This window comes from Coregonus clupeaformis, chromosome 33, assembly GCF_020615455.1.
Source record: "Coregonus clupeaformis isolate EN_2021a chromosome 33, ASM2061545v1, whole genome shotgun sequence".
NCBI lineage: Eukaryota > Metazoa > Chordata > Actinopteri > Salmoniformes > Salmonidae > Coregonus > Coregonus clupeaformis.
The window spans coordinates 9,914,171-9,925,767 of NC_059224.1; the positions used below are offsets into that span (position 1 = coordinate 9,914,171).

The 11,597-nt window shown below is 42.8% G+C and overlaps 1 protein-coding gene across 1 annotated transcript; it reads right to left on the minus strand.

Moving 5' to 3' along the window:
• Window positions 1-8,389: 8,389 nt before the first annotated feature.
• Window positions 8,390-10,928, minus strand: LOC121548607 (alpha-1-antitrypsin homolog). The gene is made up of 4 exons (XM_041860118.2): window positions 10,244-10,928; window positions 9,691-9,961; window positions 9,156-9,303; window positions 8,390-8,944 (listed from the first exon to the last, which is right to left on the minus strand). The coding sequence occupies exons 1-4, from the start codon at window positions 10,917-10,919 to the stop codon at window positions 8,753-8,755; spliced, it is 1,287 nt and encodes a 428-aa protein (XP_041716052.1). The 5' UTR covers window positions 10,920-10,928; the 3' UTR covers window positions 8,390-8,752.
• Between the last annotated feature and the right edge of the window lie 669 nt (window positions 10,929-11,597).

Consider the following 11,597-nt stretch of genomic DNA (forward strand, 5'->3'; position numbering starts at 1 on the left):
ACTGTCCGTAGAGCTCCGAGACAGGATTGCGTCGAGGCACAGATCTGGGGAAGGGTACTAAAAAAAGTCTGCAGCATTAAAGGTCCCCAAGAACACAGTGCCTCCATCATTCTTAAATGGAATAAGACTCTTCCTAGAGCTGGCTGCCCGGCCAAACTGAGCAATCGGGGAAAAGGGCCTTGGTCAGGGAGGTGACCAAGAACCTGATGGTCACACTGAGAGAGCTCCAGAGTTCCTCTGTGGAGATGGGAGAACCTTCCAGAAGGACAACCATCTCTGCAACACTCCACCAATCAGGCCTTCATGGTAGAGTGGCCAGACGGAAGCCACTCCTCAGTAAAAGGCACATGACAGCCCGCTTGGAGTTTGCCAAAAGGCACCAAAAGGACTCTTAGACCATGAGAAACAAGATTCTCTGGTCTGATGAAACCAAGATTGAACTCTTTGGCCTGAATGACATGCATCACATCTGGAGGAAACCTGGCACCATCCCTACAGTGAAGCACAGTGGTGGCAGCATCATGCTGTGGGGATGTTTTTCAGCGGCAGGGACTGGGATCTAGTCAGGATCAAGGGTACAGAGAGATCCTTGATGAAAATCTGCTCCAGAGCACTCAGGACCTCAGACTGGGGCAAAGGTTCACCTTCCAACAGGACAACTACTCTTAGCACACAGCCAAGACAATGCAGGAGTGGCTTCGGGACAAGTCTCTGAATGTCCTTGAGTGGCCCAGCCAGAGCCCGGACTTGAACCCGATCGAACATCTCTGGAAAGACCTGAACATAGCTGTGCAGTGACGCTCCCCATCCAACCTGACAGAGCTTAAGGTGTGCCAAGCTTGTAGTGTCATACCCAAGAAGACTCGAGGCTGCAATCGCTGCCAAAAGTGCTTCAACAAAGTACTGTATACTCATGTAAATGTTTTTTGTTTTTTATAAATATGCAAAAAATTCTGAAAACTAGTTTTTGCTTTGTCATTATGGGGTATTGTGTGTAGATTGATGAGGGGAAAAAACGATTTAATCGATTTTAGAATAAGGCTATAACGTAACAAAATGTGTATATCATATCACTGTATATCATATATATCATATAATTTCTACCATCACACACCAATATCTGATTTATCCTGACTATGCACAGCACAAGTAATCAGATCCCATTATGTTTCATTTAAATGTTCCACATCCCTCTTCAGGGCTCAAGGGCCTATGGAAATGATTGCAATGCCAAAACCACTGTAGAGGAGGGGTTTTTACCAGGGGGGTTGAGTTTAGCTGCTGGCTTTCTCCAGAGAAGACGTTATAATATGTTTTTCCTGGCTTTGTGGTGTAGTGACACACTTAATAGTAGAGAATGAGTAAGAAAAAATACATGACCTTCCAAACATTCGATTCATTTAAGACTTGGATGTGTAAAGCAGTCTAATGAAGTACGAGACGGATGTGGCTTCATTTGGCTCTAAATTGCAAACTCAAATGGATAGAGAATTACAGTAACTGAACACAGAGAGGAGTGGGGCGATGCCTTAGTCAACTGAAGACACAACACTGCCACCTGGCGAAGAACAGGGATAGGTGTGTGTGTGTGTGTGTTTGTTTGTTTGTTTGTTTGTTTGTGTGTGTGTGTGTGTGTGTGTGTTTGTGGATCTTCTATCCTTGTGGGGACCTAAAATCCCCCAAATTCTCCACAAAGATATTAAAACAAGGAAAATTATCCTTTGTGGGGACATTTCCCACATTCCCATGAGGACTAGGGTTAGAATTAGAGTAAGGGTTTAGTGGTTAGGGTTAGGTTTAGGTTTAAGTTTAAGTTTAGGGTTAGTGTTAAGGTTAAGGTTAAGGTTAGGGTTAGGGTTACGGTAAGGATAAGGGTTAGGGTTAGGTTTAGGGTTTGGGGTTAGGGAAAATAGGTTTTTGAATGGAAATTAATTGTAGGTCCTCACAAGGATAGAAGAACATAATGTGTGTGTGTGTACGTGCGCATGTGTGTGCGTGCATGCGTGCGTGTGCGTGCGTGTAGTGTGTGTATGCGTGTGTGTGTGTGTTACATATCCTCCAAGCCGACATAGACCAAAACTGGTCTCTTCTTGGAAAACTAATACATCTTATTTGAAATTCTCCCTCTTGGAAATCTAATGCCATATAACCACCCCATTCACTTCAACAACATCTCCAGAAAGGACTCATTTTAAAGGCCCAGTGCAGTCATAAAACGTGATTTTCCTGTGTTTAATATATATTTCCACACTATGAGGTTGGAATAAAACTGTGAAATTTAGAAATTGATATTGCCGTTTTAGTGTAAGAGATGTTTGAAAAGACAGGCTGAAATTTCAGCCTGTTTTGGTGGGATGGAGTTTTGGCCTGCCTGGTGACATCACAAGGCAGTAAATTAGTTAATAGACAAATAAGAAAGTGAGTTCCAAATCTCTCTGCCAATAACAGCAAATCTTCAGTTTTCCCCTCCCCACTCAGACCACTCCCAGTCCGTCCTAGCAAAATTCTTGTTTGAAAAATTGCTATTTGCTAAGAAGCTATTTGTGTTTCTTTTTGACCATTTTAATTGAAAACAATCATAGTAAGGTACGTAATTGGTACCCAGAAATGATTTGATGTTGAGATAAAAATGGCTGAATTGGACCTTTAACAACGATCTCATCATACCTATTAATCATCTCAGACAAATATCTGATTCTGTCTGGACTTGTTGTATGTTTTTCATTACATCTCCTAATCAGGCCCATTAAATGCAGAATGTGTCTACCGTTTAAAACGTTTAACATAATTTGAACATAGTTTAAAACAATATTCTCTGGGAACTCTGACATGGACTTCTTTCTAAAACGGATCAAAATGCTGACTCAAAGAGGTTAGAAACGTAGTGGTAGGACTGTAAAACTTCAAAACATAGTTTGCGTTACATGGTCAACAGCTGAGCTGATCCAGGATACACTGACTGAACAAACCATCAAACAAAAGGCTCAGGCAGAAAACAATTGATGGAATAAAAGCACCATTAGAGGCTTATACTGAACAAGCTTTCAGGAAAACTAGAGAGAGTTCTCATTAAATGTGCCCCAATGTCTTTATCTGTCAGACTGCTGCAGCCTTCAAGAAGAAGAAGGTAGACAGAGGACCAACCCACTGTGCACAGACATCAACTCAACATCTATTCCACGTTGGTTCCACATCATTTCATTGAAATGATGTGGAAACAACATTGATTCAACCAGTGTGTGCCCAGTGGGAAGTTATCTTCACCTTTGTTCTTTCTCTCTTCACAGTTCTCTCAGACAGAGACTTGCGTAATCTGTTTCTCCAGTCTCTCTGACCATGCAATGATTTGAGGTCTTATGCAACCATGGGCGGGCCGCAGATTAAAACTAAAGGCTTGATGGGACAATGGTGCGACAAACAAAAAACATCCAGTCAGTGGCAGTCCTATGGGCTCATTGATGAGAGAGGTCGAACAAGAATGACAAGAATCGTGCAAGCTAACAGGCAGGCCACAAACTGACAAATAATGGCGCAGTAGAACAGTGGTGTGCAGAACAACATCTTGGAATGCACAACTCGTCAGTCCTTGTCACGGATGGGCTATTGCAACAAACGACCACACCGGGTTCCACTCCTATCAGCTAAAAACAAGAAGAAGCTGCTCCAGTAGGCACATGATCACCAACACTGGACAATTGAGGAGTGGAAAAACATCACCTGGTCCGACGAATCCCGGTTCCTGTTGCGTCATTCTAATGGCAGAGTCAGGATTTGGCATCAGCAGCATGAGTCCATGGACCCATCCTGCCTGGTGCAGGCTGGTGTTGGTGGTATACTGGTGTGGCCATAAAGGCCTGATTGGTGGAGTGCTGCAGAGATGGTTGTCCTTCTGGAAGGTTCTCCCATCTCCACAGAGGAACTCTGGAGCTCTGTCAGAGTGACCATCAGGTTCTTGGTCACCTCCCTGACCAAGGCCCTTCTCCCTGATTGCTCAGTTTGGCCGGGCGGCCAGCTCTAGGAAGAGTCTTGGTGGTTCCAAACTTCTTCCATTTAAGAATGATGGAGGCCACTGTGTTCTTGGGGACCTTCAATGCTGCAGACATTTTTGGTACCCTTCCCCAGATCTGTGCCTCCACACAATCCTGTCTCGGAGCTCTATGGACAATTCCTTCGACCTCATGGCTTGGATTTTGCTCTGACATGCACTGTCAACGGTGAGACCTTATATAGACAGGTTTGTGCCTTTCCACCATGTCCAATCAATTGAATTTACCACAGGTTGACTCCAAGTTGTAGAAACATTTCAAGGATGATCAATGGAAACAGGATGCACCTGAGCTCAATTTCTAGTCTCATAGCAAAGGGTCTGAATACTTATGTACTGCTAAAATTTCTAAAAACCTGTTTTCGCTTTGTCATTATGGGGTATTTGTGTGTAGATTGACAAAGATTTTTTTATTTAACCTCTACGGGATCGGTGATCCGTATACGGGACGGTTGAGCTAACGTGCGCTAATGTGATTAGCTTGACTGTTATAAGTAACAGCAAACTTTCCAGGACATAGACATGTCTAACTTCTTGTTAATCTACCTGCACTGTCCAATTTCAGTAGCTATTACAGTGAAAAAAGATCATGCTATTGTTTGAGGAGAGTGTACAACAACTGTAATGAATACTCAGGGAGAAAATTTTGTAGATTCACGCGCAGAGCGCGGCAGGTGGCAGGAATCGTGGTCACAGGCAGGCAATGGTCATACACAGGTAGGCAAACAGGCAGGAGAAAAAACTAGGACTGAAGGCTATAACTGGTTCTCACAAACGAGCTTAGTAGAGTCAAAACAAACAATACCTCACAAGGCACAAACAGAATGAACTGAACTAAATAAGGAGCTAATGAGACCAGGTGATTAACTAACAGGTGAAATCAATGAACAAAAATGAAAGACAGGGCTACATTCAAGAACACAAAGAAACAGGGCTACTTTCAAGAACACAGGGTTGACTAAGAAAATAAATACAGAACCTTACAACAACAAAACACTTATCACGGCAACTGGTTTGATACATTCACCTCTGAAGGTAAATAATGTACTTGCGTTCAGTATTCTTGCTCTGATTTGTCATCCTAAGGGTCCCAGAGATAAAATGTAGCATAGTTTTGTTTGATAAAATCCATTTTTATATTCAAATGTAGGAACTGGGTTCTACAGTTTGAACCCTTGCTGTCTCTGGCTCCACACCCACCCAGCCCGGCCATCTAGATGTATAAGCTAATGATCCATCATGTATGACATTCCTGGGAGTGTGTAAACTTACATTTTGTATTACCATACCATTTTTGTATGTTCTCTATAGTTATGTACTTGAAAATGTATCAATTGACCAATTTGGCACATTTGGGCAGACTTGATACAAAATAGTCCAGTATTGCAATGCTTCACTGGATCAATCTGAGACTTTGCACACACACACTGATGCCATCTAGTGGCCAAAATCTAAATTGCGCCTAAACTGCAATATTATATTGTGGCCTTTCTCTTGCATTTCAAAGATTATGAAAAAATAATAAGAAGAAAATGCATGTTTTTTTGTTTATATTATCTTTTACCAGATCTAATGTGTTATATTCTCCTACATTAATTTCACATTTCCACAAACTTCAAATTGTTTCCTTTCAAATGGTAGCAAGAATATGCATATCGTTGCTTCAGGTCCTGAGCTACAGGCAGTTAGATTTGGGGGTGTCATTTAGGCGAAAATTGAAAAAAAGGGTCAGATCCGTAAGAGGTTAATCAATTTTAAAATAAGCCAGTAACATAACAAAATGTGGAAAAAGGGAAGGGGTCTGAATACTTTCCAAATGCACTGTATATATAAACCAGAGCAGTGAAATGTGTTGCTTTACAGGATCAGCCATAGTAGTACGGCTCCCCTGGAGCAAATTAGGGGTTAAGTGCCGGTTAAGTGCCTTGCTCAAGGGCACATTGACAGATTTTCACCTTGTCGGTGTCAGGAGTGGAGTGTAGTGGGATGTGGAATCACACGCAGGACACAGAGATATAAATCCAAAGGTCTTTTAGTGAAGTCCGTAGTACACGCCAAACACGGCAAACAGGCCACAGGCGAAATCAAACGCACACTAAACTGTACAAAGTAAGTGTGCACAACGTGCAGGACTCTCTATTAAAACACGAAATAAGAGAGAACAAAAATCCAGAGGACCAAACAACCACACGACAGTAGAACAATTACACACAACACCTGACCTAACACAAGGAACTAAATAGGGTGCCTAATGAGACTAAACACTAAACAGGTGTGACAAACAGACAAAACCAATCAAACATGAAACATCGAACGGTGGCAGCTAGTACTCCGGAGACGACGACCGCCGAAGCCTGCCCGAACAAGGAGGAGGGGCCGCCTCGGCCGAAACCGTGACAGTCGGCTATAGATAACCATTTCACACAATCCATCTCCTAGCCTGACTGTGTGGGTATCATACCATATGATCTCTTTAATATTAGATAATCGGCGGAGCAGAAAAGAGATGACTGGTGTTGGGGGTGAGAAGAAGAGTGGGTTGGGGGTGAGAGGAAGAGGGGGTTGGGGGTGAGAAGAAAAGGGGGTTGGGGTGAGAAGAAGTGGGGGTTGGGGGTGAGAAAAAGAGGGGGTTGGGGTTGAGAGGAAGAGGGGGTTGAGGTTGAAAAACAGTTGGGAGTTTGTGGCTAATTGAGGTAAAACAGTAATTCTGCTCATAGTTTAAGGATGTATGAACTACACATTGACACATCCAGCCCAAAGTGTGAGGTGTAAAAAATATTTTGTAGTCGCCAAAGTTCCGGAGCATGTTTTTAATGAGGCCACATTGTTGACAAAAAAGACCTCCAAAAAGTAAATAAATCCATACAGCCAAATAATAATTCATAATAGAACAATAATTTATTTCCATACATAGACATACTGTATATTTCATATCAATATTAATATAATCCAAGTTTTCTCATAATAGCAGGAACAAGTATTATTAATCACCCACGGACTGGTTTATAATAATGGACTATTCCACCGTGAAAGTTGCTGTGCATTGTTTCAAGCGATATGGTTGCAAACGTGACATTAATTGAAATGAATCTGCAGCAATGAGGCGCTTTCAGAACGGGACAGAGACAAGACAAAGAAAGAAAGAAGATTGAATTTGAACAGATAAAAGTAAATTAACACATTTCTTGGGGATGAGAGGATGAGGAAGTTGGGGTTTGAAGAAGAGTGGGTTGGGGTTTGAAGAAGAGGGGGTTGGGGTTTGAAGAAGGGGGGGTTGGGGTTTGAAGAAGAGGGGGTTGGGGTTTGAAGATGAAGGGGTTGTGGTTGGGAAGAAGAGGGAGTTTGAACAAGCTAATGACGAACAAAGCTGGTTGGTTTTTTTGAAGGTTCAAAATGGTGCTTGGGTTATCAACTGGTCTGGGAAGAATGGGTAGATTAGACACACCATTGAGATGTGGGGCACCCCCCTCTAAGAGATATTGTCCATAACTTTTTCTATCAGTTTTTCCCTCCAATGCAATGCGTGTACAATTACTGTATGTCGAACGTTGGTCTTAAAATATGTCTCAGGGATTCACTGTATATAATGCTTTTCTTCACACACTGATTTCTAGGAGCACCCACGGATCAATGAAAGTGAATTCCATGAAGTACTGCATTGTTCTGTTTCGATTTGTCAGCCATCTGTGTTGAAGTTGTTCAGTGTTCATTTTGTGGTTGAAGCAATATACAGTATGTGTCTTAACAAATGGTATTAGATATTTGTATCTGTATCTTTACAATTGGATTATTGTTTTGTCCTGAAACAGGAAAAATTAAATAATCAAAAGCTATATTTGAAGATATGTTTTATCTGAAGACACAGTCCACAGACCATACCATATGGGGTCAGGTGTGTATGTTTCCCACATGTCTTTCTCACGAGTCAGCATATGAGGGGATAGAATGAGGACAGGTGGTATTGATTGATTACATAAACTTCCCAGCAGCAACTGTCTATTTACAGGTCAAAGGTCACAGACTCAGCTAGGGCCGATGAACCTCAGGCTACGCAGGTCCCTATCCTCTACTGGGAAAACGTTTTAGCTCAGGATCCATCCAGATCACTGTTCTTGACAGACAGCAGTCTACCTGGCAATACACAGATTTAAAATGCTAGTCCATTGGAAAATTTGGAAAATTCTACATCAAAGAAGAATGGCAATGCTGACATGGTGCTATCTAACCCAATCAATATATTTGAGATGATCACAATCAAGATGAGATATCAGTCGAAATGCATGCAGATAAACCCATGCTTGAGACATCAGCCTAGTATAAACTGTTCAAAATTATGACATAACATTTTATTTTTAATGCTGTTGGGAGACGGTTTTATTTCATGAAGATGCATTAGACAACTTCCAGAGACATAACGATGGTATATCACTATCACCAGACCAGCATGGACATCAGTATGATTTTAAGCCAACTGCAAACACAAACACACACACCTCTGCTATAAGGTATACAGTTGATACAAAAACACATGTAGACAAAATGGCCGACACTTGAATGCCACAACTGCAAACCGCAAAGTCAGATACAGATATGTTTTGCCACTTGTTAAAGCATGAGAGACAAAAACCTTTCTTAAATCTCCTCAGATGTCCTTCACAATCTTCCTCTTTTTCCCTCTCTCCCTCCCTTTCCCTCCCTCTCTGTAGTTCATTTGGGGCTGGGATTGGTGACCTTGCCCATGAAGACGATGCTCTTGGTAGAGTCCTCCAGGATGAAGAGCAGGAAGGGCCTGTTGAGCATGATGGTGTCTGGGAGAGACATGGGCATGATCTCTGTCGTAGTGACAGCGGACGCCTCAGTCCCCTTCTCATCTACACTCAGCACAGCCTTGTGGGTAACCTGGGGAGGGAACAGGAACATGTTAATTTGTTGAACTTGACACCACTGTCCCCTACGTGGCCTATACACATAATATAATATAATAGAATGGAATAGACCCTTAGTAGTCCAACAGAGACAGACATTCTTCTTCTATTTTGCTCCCAATTCCCTCAGACAGACAAGAGAAGAGACAGACATGAGATGGATAGGACTGATCATTAGAACCCACCTTGGACACCTTCAGTTTGGTTTCCTCAGAGATGGCAGAGAAGTCAGCTGTGTTACCGAAGGCACTGACCACACCCATGTCCTTCAGATGGTCTCCCAGGGAGTAGGAGGTAGAGGTAGAGAACTTTGGCATGAAGATATCCACGTTGCTGAAAGAGACATTATCATTTTCATATACTCAGTTTATACTATCAGCACAAAGAAACGTGCATGATCCTGCTGCTTGCAAATGCAAGCCACATTAAAATGTTAATCTGCATTAAGAATCTCTTTATATGATACAATCTGATACTCATTGCAAACTTGGTCTTGTCAGTTGATTAACAAACTACCCTGACCTTATGTTAAGAATAGATACAAATAAATCATACATAAAGAATAGGTTGCGTTATACTGAAAAGGTGTCCAATAAAAAAAAGTTCTAAACAATCTACTCTCCTTAACTCCTAAAGAGGCTGCAGTACTAAAGTGACCGTATACCATGAATTAATAAAGAAAGTTACATTAGAAAAGTGTATAAAATCAGGTGTTCTCACGTCCTGAACAGATGCTCGTGCACGTGCTTCAGGTAGTCCTTGTTGATGAAGGCCTCCACATGCTCCATCTTGCCGTCGTTGGGCAGGACCACCATCATTGAGGAGTTGCCTTTGTAAGGCAGCATGACCACGGTGGTGAAGTTATCCTGGTCCTGGTACAACTCATAACGACCCGTCCTCTTCATCATGTCCACCTGCACCTTGGTGTTCTCGTCCACCTTGAAGTCAGCCTTGTGGGTCAGCGTGGCATCGAAAGGCTTATCCCACTTCCCTGGGGAGGGAGGTAGAGGACATTGTTACTAAGGGGTAGTAAACATGCAAGCAGAAACAGACAATGTTATTAGCCTATATTGTTTTTAGTTTGTCCTGCATACATTTTCTTTTAATTCTTTATTGACACATCTTCTGTTTACCGTGTGTGGAAATCAGTTAGTCAGTCAGTCAGTCAGTCAGTCAGTCAGTCAATTGATCAATGATGTGTATTCTATCATTGTTCTTAAATCCAACAATAAGTGCCTGACCATTTTCTCCTACTACAGTGTCCTCCTCCTACCTCTGAAGAAGACGTAGTTGATGAGCACCATGGCCGTATCAGGGTCCAGATCCTTCACCATGTCCGTGATCTTGTCCTGGGTCTTCTTGGCGATGAACTTGTTGATCTCGGCGGCAGCCTCAGCGGGGTTCTTAAAGTCGACAGTGAAGCCTTCGCTGGCGTAGAAGTGCTTAGCGTCCTCCAGGAACTTGGCCAGGGGCTTGAAGCCGTCCCTCAAGGCCAAGGCATTGCCCATGTCCAGCTGCATGGCCTCCCCAGTGTGGCCCAACATGTGGTTCAGGTGCTCATAGGCCTTGTTCACCTGGTCCGGTGTGAAGGCTCCGTAGCCCAGAGTGGAGTACAGCTGACTGTGGGTGTCTCCCTTAGCCCCAAGGGACAGCATAGCCAGGCTAGTGGCAATGCCCAGAGGAGAGAAGAAAATGTTCATGTTCTCGGTGTTGGCTTTGCTCAGGCTCCTGTAGAGGGCGAAGGCGAAGTCTGCGTTGTGGGGCGCCAGCTTGTGGCAGGACTCTTCGTCCCCGTGGCCGTGTCCGTGCTGGGGGTGGGCCTCGCCGGCGGCGTGGTGGAGGTGATGGTGGTGGTCTTCTGTGTGACCGGCGTGGTCCCCGTCGTGCGGCGCCGCCCAGGCCACGCAGAGCAGCACAGCCACTATCGCACAATAAGATATACCCCACATTTTATCTACCTGGGGAGAAAGAATGGACAATGTCATTACTACTCTGCACAGATTTTAAAAACCATTATGCGGTACGTGTTATTACCATACTTTAAGTAAAGTGTAACCCATACTCTAATACCTATCTAGAAATTACAACAGTATGACTTCCTTAACTCTTTTAGCCATGTCATGAGGTTTGTCACTTGTTAAACATGGTTTCAAAATGACTGAGGTGATGAAATCCCTAAATCGTACATGTTCATAAAATCAGCAAATATAAGATATACAGTGCTGTATGTGTTCATTATAGCCTCACATAGGAACATTTCCTGGGCACAGACTTAGATTCACTTGTATTAACATTTCACCTTGCAAACACCTACTCACTCTCCCAGATTTAGCATGTAATACCTATCATATCTAGGTACTGCTAACTATCATAACTAGGTACTTATTATCTTGACTAGGGTTGCAAAATATCAGGAACTTTCAATAAATTCCCTGTTTTTCCAGAAATCCTGATTGGAGGATTCCAGATTTCCTGCTCATTCCCTCCTGATTCCGAATATCCTCCAACTGGGACTTTTGGAAAACTAGGGAATTTATCTGAATTTTGCAACCCTAATCTTAACTAACTATGATCTAACCGAACATTTTCAAGACCTTAAAAATGCAGTGACATAAAGATCAGTTCTT

What these genes read in the sequence shown, in the direction of transcription:
- LOC121548607 (XM_041860118.2), bottom strand. Translation starts at nt 10,919, where the DNA reads ATGTGGGGTATATCTTATTGTGCGATAGTGGCTGTGCTGCTCTGCGTG. An exon ending in CACGAGCATCTGTTCAGGAC is followed by an intron (nt 9,304 to 9,690) that starts GTGAGAACACCT and finishes TGTCTCTTTCAG; the next exon opens with CAACGTGGATATCTTCATGC. An exon ending in CCAAACTGAAGGTGTCCAAG is followed by an intron (nt 8,945 to 9,155) that starts GTGGGTTCTAAT and finishes TTCCCTCCCCAG; the next exon opens with GTTACCCACAAGGCTGTGCT.